The 27,677-nt window shown below is 32.0% G+C and overlaps 1 protein-coding gene across 5 annotated transcripts; it reads left to right on the top strand.

Moving 5' to 3' along the window:
• The first annotated feature begins 780 nt into the window (after window positions 1–780).
• LOC138941533 (CYFIP-related Rac1 interactor B) lies at window positions 781–27,677 on the top strand. Of its 5 annotated transcripts, none has more exons than XM_070311313.1 (7): window positions 781–1,525; window positions 20,162–20,298; window positions 20,560–20,784; window positions 22,793–23,127; window positions 24,250–24,329; window positions 24,413–24,539; window positions 24,785–27,677. In XM_070311313.1, exons 2-7 carry the CDS (start codon window positions 20,214–20,216, stop codon window positions 24,920–24,922), a joined length of 990 nt encoding a protein of 329 aa, XP_070167414.1. In that variant the 5' UTR covers window positions 781–1,525; window positions 20,162–20,213; the 3' UTR covers window positions 24,923–27,677. The 5 variants fall into 5 exon arrangements, with proteins under 5 accessions (XP_070167414.1, XP_070167417.1, XP_070167416.1 ...); XM_070311316.1 differs by lacking the exon at window positions 781–1,525 and adding an exon at window positions 4,582–4,769; XM_070311315.1 differs by lacking the exon at window positions 781–1,525 and adding an exon at window positions 15,501–15,599.

The following is a 27,677-nucleotide window of genomic DNA, read 5'->3' as shown; positions in this document are numbered from 1 at the left end:
ATGACAAAATGTTATTGTAAATTTATACGATAATCATAATATCATGAAAAAGGCGCCCCATTCATAGAAACACTCCTTATACTTGTCATTCTGCCGTGCCTGAGCGCGCAAAATATATCAGCCTTGTCATTCGTAAAATATAATCGCTTAAAAACTTATAGCCTCGATATTTTTGTATTAGAATTTTTGTCTCGAAACGTTCTAAAGAATCTGCTATTAAGAGAAAGTACGGTGGTTTTAAGACACTCTGTATATAACAGTGCAAAAAAAAATTATAATGAAACTCATAATAAAATAACAAAAAAAAAAAAAAAAAAAATTGACTTCTATAATAAACCATTACGAAAAAAAAACCATTAGAATACAATAAAACAATCTTTCGTTTTAATATACGTGGAATGAAGCATGGGAATTTCTAATAAATCATAAAGCATTTCGGGAAAGCGATATTATTCGAGATTCACGCGGTTTTTGCATAGAGAGAGAGAGAGAGAGAGAATCGTAATTAAATAAACACAGTTACATATAATTAAATATAAGCTACAGCTTCTCTCTCTCTCTCTCTCTCTCTCTCTCTGTTATGTCTACGTTGGATTTCCCATACAATCGCAAATTTCCGAACAGATCGGAGAGCAGAACGATACTCTCTGTTACAACTTGGCGATGCTGTCGTGAATCGACGCTGCGGGAGGCAGTGACGTGTCGAGAGTGGGGGTATCTAGCTGACTGACCGCGCTCAGCGAAACTGTCACGGCGTTTGCTTTGACAGTGGTATAACAACCTTCGTGAGAGTCGCGTGACGCCGCGCCGTTCGTCTCAAAATTGACGAGGGTCTGATATTTTCGTGATATTTTCGAAAAATCGATCGCCGCGTCTCGTCACCGGCGTGCGAATTCGCATCCTCTCACTCGCCGCTACTCATTCGAAAGTTTACGCGGAGTTGCAACGCGGCCTCTCTCGAATCAGTCCTCTTTATCGCGCGATCAAACAGGATCAATCGAATTAGAATCAATTGAAGTCAATCGAATTAAATTCATCCTCGTTGAAATTTGAACAGATACCTATGCCGAGAAATTTTTCTTTCTTTTTTAAAGAAAAAAATAGTCGCAAAAGTGCAAGATCTATTACCGCGAACGACTAATACAGATTCTCTCCTTTGCGAAAGAGTGCGGCAATAAATTGATTTGATCGATATGAGATCAACGACTACAATCACGTTTGAATAAACATTAAAGAGGAGATAGCATCGACTGTCTTTCGTCTTACAGGCGCGTTGTGTGTGGTCTGTGCGTGTGATAAACATTATCTACGCGCGATACAAAATCCTTTCGAGGCTAAAAGGCGAGAGTTATCCTTTTCGGGAAATGTCGATGACGGTTCCTATCCTAGTCCGGAAGCGCATATTAATCGCCTAAGGAGAACAATGTTGACGGTGCTCCTCGTAAAAGGGCATCTCATCGTGCTCCCATCCGTTTAATAATTCGATCGTTAAGTGATGTCACGACTCATTCCGTTTCGTTAAAAGGTAAAGCAATTTTTTTCATAAGCCGTATGTATCTATATATTTTGCGCACAAATATTTTAGAATTTTCTGTCTGGGACAAATATTTTAATATTATGATATTATGATAATATTATGATATATTAGTAGGACACGCACGGTATAAATATAATTTTATATGATTCGGAGAAAAAAATAGTCATACGTGGATATAATATTATATGTAAACATATATATATATATATATATAAATAAACGTGTAAATTACTCGATATATAAATTATTCGATAAATTTTACTTATATTATCTCAGATGTGTTTACTAATATTTTTTTTTTTAATCTGCTTATAAAAATATGGAAAAGTATATTTAGCTTTGTGAACCTAAAATTGAAATATTGAATCAATATCAATCGAGATCTATGTTTAAAATTTTCTCTCTTTTTCTCTATACATTATTATGTATTCGATTAAAATACTGATTACACATTTACTGCTCCGTTTTTTTTATCGCAGTTACTTTTATAAACCAACTTTCAATTTTAATCTTAGGAGAAACGGGAAATAATGCGTCTTATTTATTTCATGATAAATAGCTATAAATATAACGCAATCCACATTATGCACGCAATTACACATACGCGTAATAAAAACACGTAATTGAAACAATAATTATATCGATATTATCATAAAAAGCTACTTCCGTATGTAGATATAACATGAACAAAATCGTTCAATGCCAAACGACGTAATAATAAATACAGAAAATGATTCGCGAACTTAAAATTGTACCTCTGAATACCAATCGGCATATTATTCGATAATTTTCGCTTGAATGATTTGCGAGAGGATTTACTTGATGACATATCTTTCCTCGATTCTACAATCTTTGCACGCTCAACGATTTACAAAATCCGTATGTGTAACGGACTTTCGTGGAATTAATTTTCACATAGTGATAAATTCTGAAACACGTTTGCTCAGACACGCGAGGGATAAGGCACGAAAGCGAAATAGGTCGTTACACACGGTTTGGAATTGCAGATTTTAGCCTTACAATATACTATACAAAATTAATATATAATTACGAGAATAAATAATTCATTGGTAATAATTTGATACGTCGAATTTAGGATTGCACGAGACCCAAGACACAAGACAATATTCGCAAAAATATTGTATTGGTCTTGAAAATTTTAATCTTGTCTTGGTCTTGAGAGGATTTTTGTATCAAAGATCTTGTCTTGTCTTGTCTTGCCTTGATTTTTATTAACAGTCTTTATTTAACACTAAATTATTTGTCAGCTTGATAAAAAACAGAAAATAGTAAGTATATCTGATTTCTTCTATTATCCGAAGCGCCGAGCACGATTTTCGTTTCTTCTTTACTGCGTATGCTCGCGTCTCGATTGTGCAGACGCAGTCTAAAAACGAAAACCAAGTTCTTCCGCTAAACATGCAAACATTTCCGAAAGTGATAATGAAAGTTCGGAAGTAAGTGCAGTCAAACGATGCGCATAGAAAACTTATTTTAAGTATGAAACAAGAAACAATGAAAAAATCGGCGTATGTTTATTATGTCAAAAAGAAAATGTGACTAAAGAAATAAAAATGGAAAAATAGTAACACTACTGGATTAAAGAAACATTTGGAGAAGGATCATAAAAAAGCATATGAAGATTTATTTGGATTAAAAGCAATGGAAAAATAAAATATTGTCAGAAAAACAAAAAGCGATAGATATATTTTTAAACGTAAGTATTGAAATTAAACTTTATAAATTAAGTAATATAAAGTAATTAATTTGCGTTATTTTTATGTCACATTAAAGTGTGTAATGATAATGATGCGCAGGCTCTTTAAATTTAAATTTTTTAAACTTTTTAAATTTATAAATCTTTTTATTTACTAACAATAAATCAAATTTTTTGTCTTTCTCGCCTATTTCCGTATTAATTAAAATCTTCGTTCAGAGAACAATTAGATAACTTTTTTTTAAAAACCAAGACTTCTCGATAAGATCAAGAATCTTGATAATTTCTTTTGATATTGTCTTGATAATTAATTTAAAATCTTGTCTTGATCTTGTCTTGAAATTCAAGACTAGATCAAGACAAGGGCAAAACTAGTCTTGGTATCTCGTGCAACCCTAGTCGAACTAATATAGTGATAGATAGCATATTTGATCTGACGACAAATTAATTATCTAGAACGTAACTGCTTGAAAATGAGTGAAAGGATAATACATCGCGAGAAATCGCTTTTAATTAATACAGTAGGTTGAGTAAACCGAAATTTATCTACATCGAGCTATTTATCACGTGCTTTGCGGCAACCACTGCCACGATATCTCGACGAATTAATTTTCCGCGCGATCGTAATGTGCACGCGTATTATACGATTGTCGCATAATTAACACATTACTATCGATACACGAATGCTGGAATTTTTATTTTGTTTAAATAATCACGCTTATAATTGTCGTTAGCATGAGAATTAGCGCGCGAAAACAAAACGCGAGTTTCATATCGAGCGGTAAATGTGATGATTTTTGTTCTTTCAGAAAATGAATTTTTTATCATGCGATGAAAAAAATTGCGGAATTTTTACAACGAACAAAATTATTCTACTGAGATCGCCCATTTTTTTTTGTACGCTGCGATCTCATTTGTTTAAACAATTAACATCATCGAGGCGATGTCGAATAATTGGACGATCTTCCTGTTAGTTTGCTTTCCTGCGCCTGGGCTTGAACTTGAAAATTCCATTTGACGCATAAAATGGTTTCTCAGCTGCAAATGTAATTATGATGTAACGAAGGATGTCATATTTTTTTATTTGAAACGCACGACATCTCTTGTTTCATTGTTCTCACATAGGCCTCATTATAATTTCGACTTAATCTATTTTGTTTAATTGAAACATTAACGGAAAATATAAAACTTGTTTAAAAATAAAAAAACCTTCATTTCTTTCTTTATACATTTTTTCAATTCAGCAAAGAGCATTACAAATGGGATATTGAAACATTTTATCAATTACGAGTGGATCTTTTACTCTACACATTATTGATCGGAAGTCGATAGGAAATTACTTAATACTATATCGGTTTTTGCTGTTAATTAGAGCGTGGATTCGCCTGCCGACAATTAACAAGTAGGTCATTCGATCGTCCACCAGGAACGCAAAAGGGAAAGCATAAGCGCAGATTCATCAGTCGCTGATAGCGTGTTTCATCGATCGGACGATATTATCGAAGATTTCTCATTGTATGTGTGCCTGGCGAAAATCGATTCTCCAAATTATCAAGCTCTCTAATTTTCCGCAGTAATTGAATTTATTGATAAAATCAAGAAAATGAAGAAAATTTATTTACAATTATGTTAAAACTAAAATATATATTATAATAAAAATCTAAAAGAATTTAGAATGTGCCAAATAACTCGCAATTTTTTTTTTTAATACTTCTGCACTATTTTTTATAAAAAAAAATATATATATATATATAATTTATAATAATTTATACTAATAATTTATATAATTTATAATAATTTATATATTAAAAGTATATTTCTCTTTTCTCTTTCTTAGATAGGAAGTAGAAGATGAATATATATTTTAAACTTAATATGACACATTATTTGAATAATTTCAGCGCCAGGATATTTTAATATACCCCGAGATTAGGTATGTGCGATGTACAATTGACGAATTGAAAAAAACAGAGAGCTAATAACGCGAGATTAACGATTACGCTGACGCGTAATAATCGACAAGCTTGTTCCTACAAATGTCATAACGGATATTGGAAAACGCTTTTAAACGTTTGTTCGAAGATTTATATTTTCCAAACGCGAATGAACCGCGTGAATGCGAAAATCAGAGAAATTGCAAGTGGATTTTCGATATACGAACTTTATGAGCCGCTTGTCTTATTTGAACATAAAGTAAAGTGAGAGAAAGTGATAATTCATCCTATCAAGGAAGATACAATATCTGCAAGATTTTGCATATAATTTAGAAAAATTAACAATCAAGTTTAAATTTAATGAGGCTCTATTAGAAAAATTATTCTTACAATCAACAAGTTTATATTGCAAAAATTAATTTTTTTTTTTTATACGTACTCTTCGATTGAATATTTTAAAAATATCCTTTTAACTGAAAAGTTTTCATGATCGAATTTAAACACATCGAAAAGTAGTAAATATAATAATATTTGGATTCTCAATTTGAATAAAATAAATTGGAATTATTTCTCACCCTTTTTTTTATATACACAATAAAAATAATATCGTTCAAATAATATTATGCCAGAGATGTAAAATAAAAGATATTTTATTTTCTTAACAGCTGGAAGATAAAGGCAGGTACTATTAGAGGCTCCATTAGAAAAATTATTCTTACAATCAACAAGTTTATATTGCAAAAATTAATTTTTTTTTTTATACGTACTCTTCGATTGAATATTTTAAAAATATCCTTTTAACTGAAAAGTTTTCATGATCGAATTTAAGCACATCGAAAAGTAGTAAATATTCTAATATTTGGATTCTCAATTTGAATAAAATAAGTTGGAATTATTTCTCACCCTTTTTTTTTATATACACAATAAAAATAATATCATTCAAATAATATTATGCCAGAGATGTAAAATAAAAGATATTTTATCTTCTTAACAGCTGGAAGATAAAGGCAGGTACTATTAGAGGCTCTATTAGAAAAATTATTCTTACAATCAACAAGTTTATATTGCAAAAATTAAATTTTTTTTTTTATACGTACTCTTCGATTGAATATTTTAAAAATATCCTTTTAACTGAAAAGTTTTCATGATCGAATTTAAACACATCGAAAAGTAGTAAATATAATAATATTTGGATTCTCAATTTGAATAAAATAAATTGGAATTATTTCTCACCCTTTTTTTTTATATACACAATAAAAATAATATCGTTCAAATAATATTATGCCAGAGATGTAAAATAAAAGATATTTTATCTTCTTAACAGCTGGAAGATAAAGGCAGGTACTGAAACGGATACTACGCGTCCGGAATCTCGAATGTGCTTGGTGTACACGCGCGTGAAATTAGAGTGCACGCAGCGAGCATGCGTGCACTCGGACTTTAATATTTTATAATGCCATGCGGGTTATTTGCTCCAATTAGGGATCTACTTTGTACCGCAATTTTCGATTTTCTAGGTTGAAATCTAGCATGTTCGTAATTTATTGCTTTCGTGCTTAAGACGTTTATGTGATTTCGGGTTGATACTAAAATGACAGTGAGCGATCGTGATTGTGATACACATCTATAATCTAATCTAGATTATAAAAGTGTTTCTATATTGAAGAAAAATATATTTCGTTTTTTGTTATTTGAAAAAAAAAAAAAAAAAAATTATTGTTCTCAATTCTTATAACTCGAATGAATATATTTCTATCGGCATCTTTAAACGTCTTGAAGTTTTATTGATTTTCAGATCGCTTTTTTCGTAATTGATGAGAAATATTCGCCCACGCTGATGATCGCGCAATTTTCGCACCACTTTCGCCTCGTCGCTTCTTTCCTGCTTTCATTTATAATCAAACGTACGCCGATGCTCGTTGACGCATATGTGCGTACGACCGGAGGGGGATTTTACTTGGAGGTTTCCTGTCTTCGTCCGGGATATGACGATATCCCCCCTGCTTGGCCAATGGCGTAAGCATGTAGAAAAGTATTTTGTCTAACAAGTTCGATTCCTAACAATCTCATTGGCGCAGTAATCATCTCTTCGCAATAGCAAAAAAAAAAAAAAATTATTTTTAATCTACAAATCTTATAATTAAAAATTTATATGTGTACAACAAGAGTGTGATTAACATCAACTGATTCTTTGTTAATAGTTTCTTTATAATATCGCGTAAACGTATTAAGAATAGAGTGACATATAAAGTAAATTGTAGAAACGAACTTTACTAATTAGTCAAATTTACTATTAGATATAGTTATACATAAAATACCGTATCGTCAACTTCACAAACAATTTGCATTCTTCTAGCACGTTTAACTCTTCGCGATTTGTACGCTCTTTGAACTTATTGTTTCTTAATTATTTAATAGCTTCTGGTATGAATATCTTCTTGTGTAACTTCGGCATTCTCATTCTCATTATTGTTTAGTTTTTAAGCGCTTGAAGAGGAAACACACACACACACACACACACACACACACATATTAGTGATTGTCGTTGCTATGTAATTGTCATATAAATATATAATGAACGTGAGAGAATTTCTAGTCGGTTAGGAAGAAATTAAATTGCACAATACAAAGTAATAATCAAACTAAATAATACCACTAATCAGATAAACCTTTGACTCTTTCGAAAGATATCTCGATTGCGAGACCTGCAAGAAAACAAAGTAATTTTCATCTCTTACTTTCTTTCTCTCTTTCTCGAAGTAATCCCTTCTTATCTTTGCCGCATTTATCCGCATTTTAAACTTATCAGCGACATAAACGAGTTCTCCTCGAGGGGATTTCTTCCAGCAGTCTACTCCTATAAGGCTGGACAATCTTTGAAAACATCGCCGAAAGTAGGTTACGGTATCTCTCGGGATTCAAATCGCTATCCTGAGTCCGAGAAAACCATGTAATTTGCCTTTTCAGCACATCGAAGCACGATGCGATTACTCTCCGGTTTCAACTCGAAATCGCTTTTACGGCTGTCTCTTGGAAAAAAGTTGGTTACTTTGTCATCGGAGTATACCCTCCGTATCTTTATTTATCGGATGGCGTATCGAGCTCTAGTCTCCGGACCATCTCCGGATCATTCGCTCGTCAATCCCGATAATTAGTCCGCTGTGTCGTTAAAGAGGGCAGGGTCACACCATCCGCAAAGACGTGCTTCGGTATATCGCGCGTGTGCAGGTATATAAATATGAAACCGGAATTTTTGTATAGAAAATACACGTTTATTGTATGAAAATGATAAAAAATATTTTATTCCAAGTATTGCCCATTGCTAGCTATACATTTTTCCCATCTCTCTGACAATTTGTGGATGCCACGCCAAAAAAACTGTTGCTCCTTTGAGGCAAACCAGTCATCGAGCCATTTTCGTACATTTTCGTAAGAAGTGAAGCGCTGCTCGGCAAGTGCGTGTCCCATCGATGCAAATAAGTAGTAATCGGATGGAGCCAAGTCTGGTGAGTAAGCCGCATGCGAAAGTATTTCCCAACTAAACGCCTCAATCGTTTCCTTGACAGGTTTTGCTGTGTATGATGGTGCATTATCATGAAGCAAAATCACTTTGTGTTGCCTTTTTTGATATTCTGGTCGTTTTTCACGCAAAGCTTGATTCAAATCGATCATTTGTTGTCGGTAGCGTTCAGTATTAACGGTTTCGCCAGGTTTTAGCAGCAATTCGCTGTCTTCAAACTTTTTCGATGGTCTTCCACGTTCTTCGTTTCTCACGTCAAAATCGTCACTTTTGAATTTTTTAAACCACTCGAAGCACTGTGATTTACCAAGAGCATGCTCACCGTAAGCTTCGACAAGCATTCGATGCGATTCTGCAGCAGTTTTCTTCAAATGGTAACAGAAAATCAATGCTGTTCGCAAATCGTAGTTTCCAGGCACCAAATTCGACACGTTCAACGCTATTAAAAACTATGCTATTGTATGAAACTTGTATTGTTGTGAGTTGAAAATCTTTATCAGATGTCAAAACAAGAAAATGGCGCCAATGACGCAGTTTGACGGTAACTACATTGACAGCTAGGGCCATTTATGGGCAAATTCCGGTTTCATATTTATATACCTGGTATATGTATAACTTAACGAGGCATCATCGTGTCCTCGAACAGTATCGCTTACGTTCCTCGGTGTGACATTTAAACCGCGTGCACACTTACCATATTAAGTGCGTCCGCGCAAGCTAATGTGTGCTGGTGGATACGCTTGTCAGGGTCGCATCAGCCCTCATTCGCGGATGACTAGTTTATGAGTGGAAAAACAATTTTCGTAGAGACAACTGTATAACAAGCCATTTACGAAAATTGAAGATTAAAGCAATTTAATTTTGAAGACGCAATGAATGTGCGGATGATCAATAAAGCCAATTTGTTAGATTTCTATTTTAAAGCGAAAATAAGTAATTGAAAAATTAAGAAAAATTCCGATTATCCAAATAATTAAAATCAAAACTGATAATTTCAGCAAAATTTTTAATCGGTCGTCCTAATCATAGGAGAATTGTTATCTTTCTTTTCTTTATTCTTACGTATTACAGACTCCATTTAAAAATCATGCATTCTTTCGGATCAAGACTATTAGAACTTATATTACGAGGAATTTTTTTTTTTTTTTTTTTTAAACACGATAGCTTCACAAATAATTGAATTTTAAACTATGTCATATATATTTATGAATCAACATTAATTACGTTGCAATGCGATTTTCCTTAGTATACATTATAATTATTATCAAACTTTTAATTAATACGTTGATTAACATGATGAAGCTGGAATATAGAAACATCGCCTATTCTACCATCTTTAAAGGGACATTGCTATTCTTTTTCTTCGCGTATATATTACAAATCGTAGACATAAGGGTCTTGCTAAAGATAATTTTTGCAAGGCTAAACCTGATGACATTTACATCGTATATGATGCCTTGACGTACTTTGGCAAAGAAGATGACGTCTTTTTCTTTTATATTTATTTTATATGACGAAGCTAGTTATTTTCTTTTTATTATATAAGCACGTGTGATATATTACGTCTCTCACGTTGAAAAATTGATTGATAATTATCGAAAGGTGTGTGGCACAAAATAAATTTCATTTCATATGATTTTATTGAGAAAACTAAAGATCAGACAACTGTATATAATGGTTCATGATAAATGTGGGACATAAATAAAGAGTGCTTAAGATTTGTAACACAAAATTATTGCATCACATTATAGGTACTAGAAGTGATGTCAAGCTAGAGAGTTGTGTATGATGATGGGGAGATCTCAATTGATTTGCTGGAATTGATGTACAAAAAGGCCTTTAATAGGCGTCGATTATCCTCGCCCACAATTTCCGACGATTATTCAATCACGGTATTGAAAGAGGTGCAAAAATCTCGTCGCCGCAACGATATTTAAACCATTGAAATTGTGTGAGCGTACGCCGCAGTAAATATGAACGACAAGCATAGCAAATTACGACACATTTTATAATTAATTGTAAAAAATCGATTAAAAAAAGCCTATCAAATTTTCCGGGATATATTTAAAAATAGGCAATGCGTGATAATGTCTTTAGCTTGTGCTTCTTTAAATTTTTATATGTATTGTATATTCAAGTCGAGAAATAAATGAGCCATATATGCAGTATTCAAATGAATATATCGAAATAGAAAAAATCACGTTCAATTGCATGAGAAAGAAAAATGATTCTCTTCATATGACGCCTTTCACATATCGAAACTTTTTACTCTTATGACACTCAAGACTATAACGTTCACAGATATGACATGAGAGATAAATCTTCTTTTGCATATAACGTAGTCAAAAAAGAATAAATAATTTTCCTGTGAACTACTTTTATATAAAAGGAATCGGACCCAGTTTTATTACTATTTCGAGTTAAAGTCATTTCGGGAATCAATGTTCTGAAAATATATATGTATGTGAAAAGAAATAGTTTCAGTTACCTTTTGTACAAAGATGGAGAACGAATAAATAGCATGCCGATATTTTACTCGTGTTTGTTTCTTTGTATACAGTAATATAAAAATATTCATAAATTAATAATCTTTTATTTAATAACTATTAAATTATTATATGTTATTATTTGTTATCGAATTTCAAGCTCATCTAGTATGTCTAAATTTTTGATGATTTATGAAAATTAATTTACTTTTAATTTGTCAACTAAATTTAATTTAAATATAAATATTGGATTATTATATACATATTATATAGAATTAAAATTTTATAATAGAATTCTTACATAGATTTAGAAATATATATATATATATACATATATAGGGTGTCCCAGACCACTCGTATATACCCCTTTTAAAATGAAAATAAATAGCTTTTATCAAAAATTGTATGTGAAAAAATAAGAAACTTTTGTATGAAACTTTTTTTCTGAAAGTGCCTCTGTCAACCTTAAAATTGACCTTGAAAATAACTGTGAATTTATGAACTTACTTTCAAGGTGAATTTCAAAATTGACAGAGGCACTTTTAGAAAAAACGTTTGATACAAAAGTTTCTTATTTTTTCACGTACAATTCGAATCTGTAATAAAAAGTACTATGTTCCCCTCAAAACATTCAACTTCCGGTCCGGATGACGTATTTCCGGTCGGAATGAAAAGTTGAAAATATCACCATTCGATAGAGCATACTCGATTTACTTAAAAAAATGTTCGCGATTTTTAATAAAAGCCATTTATTTTCATTTTAAAAGGGGTGTACGGATGGGTCTGGGACACCCTGTATTTATTTATTTAGATTAAGTTTTTACATGATCTTCTTTAGAGAGAAATTTTTGTTTCTGACAGAAGGATTTTCTACGTATAAAAACCATCATTGTTGTCACACGAGACAAAAATCAAACGTCGATTACGAGAGTGAAGTCAACGGTCATGGAGTACCGTCCTTTTGCGGGAAGCCCCTATCGCGGAGCGTCCATGCTGTATAAAAAATCGAAATCGACTACGTCGAAAACGTCTGTTTATATGACGAGCGTTGACCCACAAAATCATCGATGCGATCTACCGCGATACCGAGCGACGCGAATATTAATTCGATTAGCTTCCCCCAAGTGACTTCGGTCCACCCCGAGCGACGTCGGTCGCCCTTACGTGACGTCAGTGTCACCCCGTTGGTCCGTGAAAAGAGTATAATAGTAGTATCGATAGTAAGACACGTGGTATATACGGAGATCACTCGCTATATGTATGGTATATACAGGGTGGTAGAAAAGTCTGGAGACGGTCAAATATCTCGAAAACGAAATTTTTCCGAGAAAAATGTTTCGAACCAAAGTTGTAGACCTCTAAGTGGCGCATTACATAATAATATTAGTATGACCTTAAATAGTACCGTCAAGATCATATAAAAATCACTTTGAATTTTTTACATGGAACACACCCTATTTTTCATTACATATTCTTATACCTTATCTCGAGAACTTTCCAAAACATTATAATAAAATATTTTTTTATTAAGTACTTTTTGAGTTATTTTATATATTAATCTGACATATTTTGATATAAAAAATAAAATATCTCGTATAATATTTAATTTTCGATAATCTTACCGTAATACTCTTATGTACAGAATAATGAGACAAATCAATTAGTGCCAAAAAAATAAATAATTGTTTAAAAAAAACATTGTGAATAATTTTCCTAAAAACAATTATTTTTTATACTAATTGATTTGTCTCATTATTCGGTACATAAAAGTATTACGGTAAGATTATCGAAAACTAAATATTTTACGAGATATTTAATTTTTTATATCAAAATATGTCAGATTAAAATATAAAATAATTTAAACTTTTCTAACACCCTGTATATATCCATTTGCCCGCACGTGTATCAATCTTATTATTATCTAAAGATAATATATGGCCACGCGAGGAGCATCGATTCTTTTGAAATGTAATCAATACGCCGCAATACGCTTTTGAATCGATTAAAGTATTCTATATTTGAGGTTTCATTGTATTCGTTTCTATTATTCACATTTGATAGCACGCAACCATTTCTCTTATATCGAGGATTTCGTTGCACAAAAGTACACACACACACATTTATCAATACACTATACAGTGTATTCGTCAAAAAATAGGTCGATATTTAATTCTCTCAATTTCTGCGAGATTCGTGACAATATTATATACATTCGAAGCATTCGAAACAAATCAATTAGTATGAAAAAATAATTGTTTTTAAGAAAATTATTTACAATGTATTTTTTTTTTTTTTTTTTTGCACTAATCGATTTGTCTCATTATTCTGTACATAAAAGTATTACGGTAAGATTATCGAAAATTGAATATTTTACGAAATATTTTATTTTTTACATCAAAATCTGTCAGATTAAGATATAAAATAACTCAAAAAGTACTTAATGAAAAAATACTTTATTATAGCGTTTTGGAAAGCTTTCGAGATAAGCTACAAGAATATGTAATGAAAAATAGGGGATTTCATTTAAGAAATTAAAGATGTCCTTGACTTGACCTTAACGATGCCATCCAAACCAATGACGCCATCTTATGTTCCCCTCAAAACCATACAATTTTTGTGTTCACAACGTTTTTCTCTAAAATACTTAGTTTTTGAAAGTGTTTTATTTTTATCAAAACTGTGTAGAATATTTTACTCTTAATTATAACATCAAATTTTACAATATATACCATCTAATAAAACAAATAAAGTAGCCATAAAGAAATTTTTTCTTTTTAATACTATATTACTATCCTTGAAAATATCATATTAAAGCCAATTATACTGCAATTAATTTTCAGAATATAATTTTGTATTTGATTTTGTAATATCCACGTTTATTCAAATGCTATTAAAATAAGAAAAAAATATAAAATTCTGATCGAATTCTGTGCTTTCTTGTCAGAATGCGCGTGCTCTATTAATCTACTAAAATTAGTCTTCCATGACAGTTAACGAAAATTCCATACGCGATTCTTCGTTCGAAAAGCAAAATAAAATAATTCTCTGAATTAATTTTGGTATTTACGATAGCACGCACATCAGCAGGTTCTAAAATGTGTCTTGACATCGGTATTGGGATGACTTATTAGTTTCTCGTCATTTTCATATATATATATCGTGATTTCTTTCCCATAATTTTATTTCTTTTCGATCATGTTATATCGTAATACAAACTCTTGATTTATTTATAAAATTGTCTTCTCTTACGTCGGACAAATCTTTCTCTGCCAATCGTTCTTCTTCTTTTCTTCTACTTTACTTTACCGTTTCCTAAATTTACGCACAGGCGGGATTTTGATACAACATTTGGCAACCAAACCTCCCCCGTTCAGCGCCATCTCGCTACCATTGCTACGAAGCAACCCCCCATCGATTTTCCGCGCCGCCGCCACCGCCGTTTTACCAAATAAGGAACGGACTCGAACCAACCCCCTCTCGAAACTTACAACATGGCCGGCCGCCGGATGACAGTTGTTGCACTCACCTCGCCTGCCCGTTGACCCCGTGACGCATTCCAGCATCCCGTACGGCGTGCACCTGTCGGCGTCATGTGTTCGCGCCGTCAGCGCCGATTACGCCGCGATTCCGCGACGGTGAGCGCGTCGAACGTCACGCAACTAATCGCGTCGCACAGAAATCCCGACGCGTTCTCGTAAAATCCTGCCAGGACTCCTAGGCTCGCGTCCCTCTAGGGACGAGCCTGCCGCTCTGTTACTTGTGAGAGTAGGTGACAAATATCACAACGATATTTAATCACTAAATTTCTAATATATATTTAAAATATTATTTCATCCAGCATCTTATTGAATCCATCGGTTTCGCTTACTTTGGTCAACTTTCAATGTAGTTAAATTAAATTTTCGTCTTTATATAATTCTAAATTTTAGAAACACGTCAACAGAAAATTAAACCGAGAAAATTAAAATCAATGAAAATGAGCGAATCGAGGAATGTGATGAAAAATATTTAAAAGTTTGCTTTTGAAAATTTGACTTATCAACATCATCAACTGTTTTTATATCGATAAAAATCAAAACGTAATGTTTTATATAAAAATTGAAATATCTACGATATATTGTGCAATGATATCCAAAGACTGTAATAATTTTGTTCATTGTGCTTCGTCGACCGTCAGTCAATCGACGAGGCGTTTGACATTTTTAGTATGCAGGTTCTTTGAACTACTCTGTTTCTCATCGTTCGCGAATGTGTGGGAGTTTTGGCATCGAGTGCCGAGAGACCGTTTGGCATAGGTCGCGAGATTGTTGTTTTAGTGCAATAGTCAAAGAGAGTATCCGTTCGTATTGAGTCGTTCGCACGCATACACACGCAAATAACACTTTTATTGCGGATATTGGCGTAGGTAGGTGAAATGAGATAATATTATGGAACTTATTCATTGACAAGTTGACCGATGCAGCAAGCGCATTATATGTTTTTAATTGCAATACGCTGAGGCCTTGGAATTTCGTAACAACGTAATCAGCTGTATGACTTTTAATTACGATATAAATGGTTCCTTTTGTCTCAAGTTAAATTACTTCGCTTGCCTTTTATGTCCGTTGTATACCAGAGAAATGTAAAGCAATTTTGCAGAGATAATATGTTTGGTCACGTATATCGATAATTTAAAAGGGAAGAAGCGAAATGAGGGAGCGTTAATGAAATTATATCTTCGCTGCGATATTAATTTTTCCACAATCGTAAATCGATGTTTTTAAATTATTCTCATCACAAGCAATATTCTGAATTAGAATAAAAAAGAATTACATTTATTTCTCTTAATCGATAAAAAAATACCGCGGATAAATTGGAAAATTTTTTAATCTGTCATTAAGATGGTAATTAAAAATATATAAGACTTAATAAGAAAGCATCGAAGCGCTAGAAATATCATATGGATTTTTGATTTAACCGAGCTTGTAGCTTTTATATAAGCGATATTTTCATGAATTCTAATTATTTTTTCTTGATAAATATTTGGAACATAATAAAATATATATACTGGGTGGTCCATTTTAATCCATCCAGTCGAATATCTCAAAAATCAAGCCCGGAAGAGAAAAATGTTTCAAACAAAAGTTGTGTGGCTTCAAGGGGGCCATAAGATGGTGACAATGATTTGACCTTGGAAAATCATTTGAAGATCATGTGAAGGTCAACTTTAAAATCTTAAATGGAAACCCCCATTTTTTATTTAGTATTCTTGTAGCTGACATCGAGAGCTTTCCAAAACACTATAATAAAGTATTTTTTTATTAAGTACTTTTTGACTAATTTTATATTTTAATCTGACATATTTTGATATAAAAAATTAAATATCTCGTAAAATATTTAGTTTTTGATAATCTTACCGTAATACTTCTATGTACAGAATAATAAGACAGATCAATTAGTGTGAAAAAAAATTATCGTTTTTAAGAAAAAGTATGTAATTATTTATAATGTATTTTTTTTAGCAATTATTTGTTTTTTTCTTTACACTAATTGATTTGTCTCATTATTCCGTATATAAAAGTATTACGGTAAGATTATCGAAAACTAAATATTTTACGAGATATTTTTTTTTTACATCAAAATATGTCAGATTAAGATATAAAATAACTCAAAAAGTAATGAAAAAATACTTTATTATACTTTTTTGAAAAGCTTTCGAGATAAGCTATAAAAATATGCAATAAAAAATAGGGGGTTCCATTTAAAATTTTTAAGTTACCTCCCACCCTCTTTAGAGGGGACAATTTTATGTTTACATAGTTAAAAAAGCCCCTCGAAAACATGAAACTTTCTCACAAACAATTTTTTAATTTGACAAATATTTTTAGAATTATTATCTTGTAACACTTTACGTGGGCCACTCTGTATATCTTCTCCGTGTGTATTTTCGTCTTATTGTAAATCCATTTTACAATAATAATTGTAAAATACGCACATTTATTAACATTGAAAAGCTTTCGAGATAAGCTATAAAAATATGCAATAAAAAATAGGGGGTTCCATTTAAAATTTTTAAGTTACCTCCCACCCTCTTTAGAGGGGACAATTTTATGTTCACATAGTTAAAAAAGCCCCTCGAAAACATGAAACTTTCTCACGAACAATTTTTTAATTTGACAAATATTTTTAGAATTATTATCTTGTAACACTTTACGTGGGCCACTCTGTATATCTTCTCCGTGTGTATTTTCGTCTTATTGTAAATCCATTTTACATTAATAATTGTAAAATACGCACATTTATTAACATTATGCGTGTACATCTTTAAAGTTTCTCAAAAGAGCGCAATCTATTTCCTTTAGCGCCAATTAAATTGTTTCAATAATTATTATTGAATCAATATAAAAATTGATGTGTTTATATACAGAGTGTCCCACAGTTTACTCGACAAATTGCGGGAGGATATTGTACAAGTGGAAATAAGAAAAAATATTATATGAAGTTTAGCTAGAAATGCTTTATTATAAAGTTATAAGCAAATATTGAAACGAGGCATGAAATAGGTTACAACAAATTTTCCATTGTGCAGAATCAGTGTATATTAATATTCCTCATTTGAAAACACTCTTGGCATTTTGATGGTAATTGCTAGTTCGCACAACAATTGAAATCCAACAGCTATTGATAGAGTAACAATCATATTGAATCTTTGAAAGATAAATAATATATGAATACACAGATAAAAAAGAGATAAACACGTTTGACCTTTCATATTCTGCACAATGGAAACTTCGCGATTATTTATTTCATATTCCGTTTCAACATTCGCTTATAACTTTGTAATAAAGGATTTTTAATCGAACTTCATTTAATATTTTTTTCTTATTCCATTTATAGAATATGCTTTCGCAGTTTGTCGATAAATCCTGGGACACCCTGTATATCAAAATTTCTAATATTTTAAACTTTAAAATTTGGAGCATACATTTTTATCATATTTATTAAAAACATATATTGTAAAGAAGAAAACACAGAGAGATTAAATAATTGCGTACAACAGAATATTGAGACAGACACACATGTTACTTGTTTCAAACTTGTTCCGCACTGAAGAATACCGGAGGGATGTAAATATTTATTTCACATTGTAGTTCACTAGAGTACTATTTATGTTGTACGTTTATATCACCCATAACCGTTGATAAAATACGCTATTAACGGCAGAGCAAAGATCGGTTGGATAGCAATAAATGTATTTTTTAATATGTACGCGATGTTTGAATATATATAATAACAGTTTCTACCTTGAAAAAAGTATTTGATTTTTGTTATTAAATTTAAACTTTTTATATATTTTTTATACTATTTTAATACAATAAATATTATGTTACAATTGTTTAATTGATTCTTTTTAGAGATCTATACTTTAGAGATTTATCCAAAAATCCAACTTGTATCAAATAATTAATATTTCAGTGAAGCTTTTATCGGTTATGAAATATATTAATTTTTTAATGATTAATTAAGATAAAATAATAACAAATTCGTAACTTATTAAAAAATTATCAACAATTTTGGATGAGATGAAAAAATCTCATTAACATTTTTTAATTAACAAATGAAATAATGTCAAGTTTGTGAGGCTGAAAATTAATATTTATCATTTATAATCAGGTATTTATTTTCCTAGTAATTCTTTTTTTTTTTTATAATACTCGTTAACAGCCTCGATTGTTAAAATCATTAATATCGAATTGTCCTGATTTATTTCGAGGCGCGAATTTACATCCTAAAATACCGTAGATATTTATTTACATAAAAAATCAGATTTCAAGAAAACTTCGAGCAATGCACGATATATGATTCACGAGAAGCTTGGCGGCCGAAGATGACGAGCGTGAAAATGTGCCTTAGGTCCGAAAATAACATGGTCGTTCGTCGGTACGGCGGAATCTCGTCGTTCGCAATTTTAGAAACCGTAAAGCCGATCGGTCGTTCTCCCGCACGCGAGTGACAAGTACGACGTGCTTGGTCCTCTCGAACGTATCATCACTCTCGATCGTGTGTCCTCACGGCGCGGTAAAATTCGATCGGGACGTTCCCACGTGAGTCATCGCTGGTCCTCGTCAACGACCGAATGGAGCCTCTTCGCGAACGCTTCAGGTGAGGTGTGGGGGGTGTCAGCGGGGGCATCTCGTTCGCGGAAATTCATCAACGGGATTCATCTCCCGCTGACGAGTTCGCGGAATTCATTTGTCCTGCGATATATCGATACGGATACGTGTTAATCCGAATCGTTCAGGCGTGCGTATGTATGTCGCTCATACAGAATTAATGATTCCGTGTAGTGCGGTGTGTGAATATATAGGGTTCAGACTCTCCGGCCAGAAATTTCAATTTCATTGTAGTCTCGGACTCGCGACAAGTTACCACCAATCTGCGCTTGAATAGGAACCCGATTGTGTAAACATATCTTTTGTTCGCTAATTAAATTAATCTCGAATAAATTTTAGTATCTTCTAAGTAATTATCTACAAAGTATAATTCCCCGTAAGTTTCCTACGATGTTCTTTTAATGGAAAATATGTGTAAGGAGTGTGTTAGAAATATTGTACGTGCGTGACATTCGAGAATTTCGAAAATAAAAAAGATTCGTTTCTCTAATAAATTTTAAATGTGGATTCTTTTAGAGAAAAAAACATTTTCGAACACTATGAGTTATTTATATACTTTCGATTAATAGTAAATCTCTTAATAATTTTGATCAACCCTCTTTCTTTTTAAATAGTATATTTAAAGTTATAAAATCTAATAGAAAAAATTAATGAAAGATTTAAAACTACTGTGATTAAAAAAAAAATAATAATAAAATATATATTATTGTTTAATGCTGCAATTATTATTATTGCTAAGTGACACGACTAAGTGATCACTTATCATTCATATTAAGTAGAAACTCGCATGTAAAGCACACGACTTTGCTTACAGATGCCTTTCACGTTGTAAAGTGACCCTCGTGGAGAGAAGCTGTACACTTACGATGGGCAAGCTTTTGAGTCTTTTGGCTCGAGACGAGTCTACCTGTTGCACGCCTCAAAAGTACGACGTCTTCTTAGATTTCGAAAGTAAGTCGTACTTATTTTTCTCACAGAGAATTTTAATATTAACTCTTAGGATTCTCTCTTACACGATTTGTTACATACTAATCTTCTTCTCCGAGAGAAAGAAAGATATTATCTTTGAAAAAATATTTAAACAATTTCATAAAATAATATATATATATATTTTTTAAATATGAAAAAAATAGAATCTATATGAAGCTTAATAAATATTGTGCATAAAGTATATTGAGCTTAATAAAATTAGTTTGTTCCACTTGTTCCCAGATGCACAGCCATCGGATATCGAACGCGAGACGTTCGAGGCAGTGCAAAGGGTGCTGAAAAATTCAGAATCTATTTTGGAGGAAATACAATGTTATAAAGGAGCCGGGAAAGAAATCAGAGAAGCGATTTCGGCGCCCACGGAGGAATGTCAAAGAAAAGCTTATCTGACCGTAGCACCCCTCGTCGCGAAACTCAAACGATTTTATGAGTTTTCCTTGGAACTCGGTACGCATCATTAATTACATTAACGATAATAGTCTTCTATAAATAGGGATATTACATCGCCTCTTGGAGGTTCGATATCGGCGTGAATATTGGGAAAACTTCAATCTGCACTTGTTTTTAGCCACATTATTCCACGTATTTTTAATTAATTAAGTATTAACTATTATCGGAGAAATATCCGTGAAAAATATTTCGTCGAACACCGGTGTCTCGCTACATCTCGGTAAAAGCATATATTAAACAGGGTTGGGAAAGTTACTTTATAAAAGTAACTCGTTACCGTTACCGTTATTTTTTCTAAAAAGTAACTCGTTACCGTTACTCGTTACTAATTTTAAAAAGTAACTCGTTATCGTTACAGTTACTAAAAAGTAACGAGTCGTTACAATTTCCGTTACTTTTTTACAATACAAACTAATAAATTATTTTGCATAAGAAAAACTTTTAAAAAATTGTAAGCAAGATTTCATTCAAGATTTATTACAAAATAAATGATTAAATTTTATCGAAATTCTTTATTAATTTTTAATAAAATTTGTTGCTCCATAGTATCATCATTTAAATGCCCTCTTTGTGGTGTTAATACAGAGCCACCGATGCTAAACATTCTTTCTACAGATGCACTGCTTGGTAGAGCTGTATTATATTTAATAAAAAGTTTTTTAAGTTTTGGATAGTCGTTTAACATTTCTATATTACAATTATTTGATTTTAAAAACCGTTGCAATTCTTCTTGTTCAGATTCATTTTGCACCGTTTTTTGCTCAAAAATGAAAAAATCATCGTGATCGTCAGATTTTCCAGCTTTTGAAGAATTTTCAGTTGATCGGATTCCCAATAAATCCTCCAAGTAATTTTCAGCACGTTTTCTTTTTTCTCCGATTAACTAGTTTAACTTAAATTTTGGATGTAAACATGCTGCTATTATTAATTCTTTTGTTTCAAATATTGTAAGAAATCTAAAATCAAATATAATAAATTAAGCGACATTGTTTGTTTTATCGAAATTAATACTTTTGAATCAATAGTTTAAAATAAAATAATATTTTTCAATTAAATCCTTATTTAAAATTAAATAACATATGTATTAATCAAATTAATAAGTTACCTTTTATTTAAACCTTGATGAATAGCTTCAACTAATGAATGGCAATCTATAAGGTCAGATTTATTGAGATTTTCTAATTTTCGTTGCAAGGTACTTAGAACTGATAGTAAATGAGAGCTCTGCTTTTCCGAAAAGATAAAGCTCTCATTGGATATCGCGCGTCGCGTCATCGCACTGGTCTGCAAGAGCCATAAGTTGATCAATCACATTCAAGCATTTTTACAACATAATAAGAATGCTAATTGGTCGATTTGCTTACGGCTTTACGGTTAAGATAAAAATTTTATCACGCACAATAGCAAGAATAATATCTTAAATAAATCAAAAAATTTGAAAAAAGTAACGATAAAAGTAACTGTTAAATTCGTTACTCGTTACCGAAAAATGTAACGAAGTTACTTTTTCCGTTACAAATAAAATTTGTAACGCCATTACCGTTACAGTTACCGAAAAAAAGTAACTGTAACGGTAACGGCGTTACAAGTAACGCGTTACTTCCCAACCCTGATATTAAATAATATCGATAATAATATCGATATTGAATAAACTATATTTAATTTTTGCATTTTGTCTTATTAATTATTCTTTATAAATCTTGATAAAAAAGCCAAAAATCGTCAACAATTTTAGATTATTTAAATTATTAATTGGTTATTATTGTTTTTGTTTGATATCGTAACTGATAATTGATAATCGATATTTAATTATTAATATTGCATTACATATTGTTTACTTATTGGCTATATGTACAAATATGTTCTTCTGTGACTAATCAGCATATATTGGCGTGCGCGCGGATATTTATTCTGAAAATATTATAAATAATATCTTCAATGTTTCGCATAAATTAATTCATAGATATTTATCTCGATAATAATTAATTTATCTATATATGCGCAGAAAGGATCGTCCCGAAAATTTTGGGGCAACTGTGCTCGGGAAATCTCTCACCGACGCAACATCTGGAGACGCAGCAGGCCCTAGTCAAGCAATTGGCAGAGATATTGGAATTCGTATTGAAGTTCGACGAACATAAGATGAAAACGCCGGCGATCCAGAACGACTTCAGTTATTATCGAAGGACGTTGACGAGAGCGTCGTTGGCGCGACAGGACAACGCCGAGAAGGATCTAGTTGTCGGCAACGAGCTCGCCAATCGAATGTCCTTGTTCTACGCCCACGCGACACCCATGCTTCGTGTTCTGAGTCACGCGACCATTACTTTCTTGATGGACGTAAGTGGTATCGCTTCTCTACATTATTCTCGTCCGCGCGGCCTCCCATTGTTGCCTGGACAATTATTGATCCGGCCAGATGCTAACTGATGGCAATTAGCTGAAATTCTGCGGTAATCCAGACGGTTTCTCGACGTATCCCTTAATTATTCCTTGGCTGAAAAATAATTATCTCTTTCTTCGAGATTATATACGAAACATACATAAAATTGTTTACTTTCTTCACATCAAATATAATACATTTTGATACGTAATAATGTATCTTCTTAAAAAATTACAAATACAAATTTGTCCCATATTAGCAATTTTTTAAAAAGAATTAATAATTGTATTAATAATTCTTATATATTAATAATAAAATTTTTGAGATAGTATATAAAAAGATTTGTGATAAATAATACAATTTTATCTTTAGTATATAAAATTAACTTATTATTATATTAATAATAAAATTTTTTAAATTATATATAAAAAAATTTGTGACGAATAATACAATTTCATCTTTAGTATATAAAACCAAAAAATAAATTAAAAGTATAGTAAAAAGACGTCTCATCTATTTTATTAATTTAACAAAAGCATTTTGCAAATGTTGATTATACATTGACACGTGTGAAGATATTTTTTAACGTTGCAATAAATCATCAGCTTTCGCTCGCGTTGATCGCGATGACAAATATCCGCGTTACGTAATCGACATGAAGCACAATGGCAAAGGTAGACAGAAAAAATTTGTCCATGAAAATAATGGCTCTGCTGAAGCAGAAAATTGACAGGTATTCTGGTCTGCGATTCAAATTATCCGAGTTCTATAAACTACATTGATCAAACAAATAAATGTCGCATGACGAACAAAACTTAATATTGTATGCAAGCTCTTAATTAAAATCGATAATGAAATAATAATTGTAATATTGGAAGTATCTTCAATTTATGTACAATAAAAATGTATATCCTATAATAAAGAACGATGTTTTTTCAAATATAAGCTCTGCAACAAAGATATTAAAAAAATGTAAAAATTTATATAGAAAATATTCGTAAATTTTTGAGATAAAAAAATTATTCTTTATTTTCAATAATACGTGTAGCCTTCATGAAGTTGTATTTCTTTATTTTTAGAACGAAGATATAGCAAGAGAAAATATAACAGAAACACTTGGTACAATGGCAAAAGTGTGTCTTCGAATGTTGGAAAATCCGTAAGTACTGTTTCTATCAAAATACAAAGATAGCTTTACCAAGAAATTTCTTCGAAGCTAATTTGGGAAATATTTTCTCCCAGGAATTTGTTGGCGCAATTCCAACGAGAAGAGACTCAGCTCTTTGTTTTAAGGGTCATGGTGGGTCTGGTGATCCTCTACGATCATGTACATCCCCAAGGTGCCTTCGTAAAGGGTTCGAACGTGGATGTGAGTACCAAAAAATTGCAAAGAACTTTTAACATAATATTTAATGAAAAAAATTTCTTAACGAACATTGATTATATATTAAATTTTAATTTTACATATGTTAAAATATTCTAGAGTAACTAGTTTTAAGAATCCGACAATAGCATATAGAAAAATATTTGTTGTAAAATTTACAAATAGATATCTCGTTTCGTTTATATTTTTTCAAAGACAATAATGATTCTATATGTGTCGTAATTTAACAGGTCAAAGGCTGTGTAAAACTATTAAAAGATCAGCCGCCTTGTAAGAGCGAAGGTCTGCTAAACGCTCTTCGCTATACTACGAAGCACTTGAACGAGGAGAACACGCCGAAAAATATAAAAAACCTGCTGGCCGCATGATTACCGAAGCAACGCGGCTGTTGCATCAGAAGTTGAAGCTTGCTGAAGCCGCACTTCTTTGCAGACACTTCTCCAACGGTATCGTCTCGAACGACCGTCTTTGTAGCTCCAAAGATCCAAAAGTCTCTCCCATTTGCGCGTAAAGCGGTCTTCTTTTTCGCGCGCATCCGGTTTGACTGACCACACGCGTGCTCTCGGAACTACGTCGAAAGCTGCCCTGTCGAAAACTGCCGAGATATTTGAAGTCTTCGAACGTAAATTTTTAATTGACATTTTTTGATATGGCCATCGAATTCGTAAAACGATCGATCGCCACGTGTTCCTTTTATTTTCCTATGGTCGTCCGAAAGAGTTCACGTGTGTGATTTATATTACTTATTATTTTTGCCGATCTTACATATCGCACGCGAAACAAACATTGTTGTGTCGCGGTGAATCTTCCGAACTTTATCAAACTTTATAATTTTCTCTCTCATTGAACACTTAAAACATGTTTGTTAAGACATTTTTGATGGTTATCTATTATGATTTCTATTAACGATTTGTGTGCACGAGTTTTCAATTTACAAAATCTTTTTAACGATAGGAAAAGTGAAGTAAAAGCCGAAATAGATTTTTACGGCTAGATTTTTGCGCACAGTGATCGTTTTTTTTTTTTTTTTTTTTTTTTTAATGCAGCGTTTCAACCAAAGTTGTTTATTAATATAATTTCCGCCCGGAGAGGACGAGAAATTAATTAGAGCATATCATAGAGTGTATTTAGGATAACATAGATGTGGACTTTTGGGGGTGTTACGAAGAGAGCTTTAATCACGTTATGGATATTATGAAGATTTTTAGCTCTTGTTTTCTTTGTTGAACGGCGGGCGAGAGGGTGGATTGTGGGACTGTGAGATGTTGCGAATCGCAAAATCGAGTACTGCCGGAAAGAAATCTTATTTTATCGATATAACCTCGTATTTGGAAAGTATTTGGAATCTATATTTGAAATGTATCGAATATTATTGTGTGTGATCTAAAATCGTATTTTGTAGTCTTTCCTTATATATGATTGAAAAACAGAAGAACACCAAAGATGCTTTTAGCGTATAGCAAAGTTGCTAGAACGGCAGATGTGATTTAATATTATTATTATTATTATCATCATTACTATATACCGCATTACATTATTAATCTTATTATAAATGATCTTATGAAAGTTCTACTTATAGTAACCAGCGAACTCACATGTGCCGCGATAGAGATCAGTGATCGTCATACAAATACGGATGTACAAATGTAATTGTACACGACAATTTGCTGTACTTCCTTCTAACATATGCAATCATACATTTTGAACAAAGGCAATTTAAATCTCGAATTTTTTGCATCAAGAAATTTATTACGGAGATTATTCTTAGTGCATTAAAATTTTTTTAAAGTATTTATTATATAGTTTTGGGATATTATGTTTTTGCATGGCTATATCAAATGACCGATTTTTGATTAGTTATACAGGGTATCCGACAAGTAAATGACCAAACAAAAAGTGGAGATAGATTGGATCAAACTGAGTCGAAAAGTCTTAAACCATTTTTTTATAACGTTTAATAAAGGAATTATTATTGAGTAAAGTCTGGTCAATCAGCGCCAACCTTTAGCCGGACGCACGTCGGTGAGCCGCGCGCCGTGAAGTGTGCGCTGCCGCAACTACTAGGCGCGCGGTTAAAGATCGGCGCTGATTGGCCGGACTTTACTCAATAATAACTCCTTTATTAAGTGTTATAAAAAAAAATGGTTCAGGACTTTTCGACTCAGTTTAATCCAATCTACTTCCACCTTTTGTTTGGTCACTTACTGTCGGACACCCTATATATTGTATACGATTAAATTTTTGCTTTTGTTTTTTCACATTTCCATATAAACTAAAAGATTATTCGGTGTTTCAATTTCTAGTGCTAATTTTTGACTTATTATATTTTCTTCGTGTGATTTTTGAAGATTTTGTAAGAAACATATATCAAAATTTAAAACTGTTCTCTCTAAATTTTACAATTTTTTACTGTTATACTAAAGAAAGATTTGCGATAAATTAGAATTAGTTTTTTTTTTATACATACATACGTAAGACGCGTAAATATCAGGAAAGAATTTACAAAAATTTTCGAACTGACTTTAACACAAAACATCTTCTTGCACGTTTTAGAGATTAATACTTTGAAGACTGCTTGCCGACCATAATGTAAAATCGTGTGTGTAAGTATTACGTAAAAATTAAAAATCATACATTTACACATGAATTTACCATGAAACGCTCATCAGTAGCGAACCTCAAACACTCACGACTGTATATATACAGATTGTTATGATATATTAACAACATTCACACAGATATTACTGTTACATTGGCACTCCATTGTAACAAGTGCCCTGAATTATTGCCTTGGTAATTTTTAAGGAAAAGATAATTAATACAGTATTCAGTTAATTTTACATTCGTTGTACGCTTTATTTTGTAACGTTATTTAATGTCAATTAACAAGAGAAATATTATTGTCGCACATATTACGATTGTACTTGAATTAAATTAAAGTCCCCTGAAACATATGAAGTTTATTATTTCAGTGGTTACTCTGATGAATCAGTTCTTTGCAATAAAAATGCACGTTATGCATATGCAATAAACATCATATATGTATACCTTCTCCACCGGAACCTTCTTTCCTCTATGCGGACATTACTATTTTGTAAGACTATTATTAATAACTCTCGTTCA

This window comes from Polyergus mexicanus, unplaced genomic scaffold (assembly GCF_030449975.1).
Source record: "Polyergus mexicanus isolate NDT 795.1 unplaced genomic scaffold, iyPolMexi1.0 SCAF_19, whole genome shotgun sequence".
Classification (NCBI taxonomy): Eukaryota; Metazoa; Arthropoda; class Insecta; order Hymenoptera; family Formicidae; genus Polyergus; species Polyergus mexicanus.
This window is presented reverse-complemented; position numbering and strand designations above follow the sequence as displayed.

What these genes read in the sequence shown, in the direction of transcription:
- LOC138941533 (XM_070311312.1), top strand. Translation starts at nt 19,311, where the DNA reads ATGGAGCCTCTTCGCGAACGCTTCAG. An exon ending in CCTCTTCGCGAACGCTTCAG is followed by an intron (nt 19,337 to 20,161) that starts GTGAGGTGTGGG and finishes CTTTGCTTACAG; the next exon opens with ATGCCTTTCACGTTGTAAAG. An exon ending in TGAGTTTTCCTTGGAACTCG is followed by an intron (nt 20,785 to 22,792) that starts GTACGCATCATT and finishes ATATATGCGCAG; the next exon opens with AAAGGATCGTCCCGAAAATT.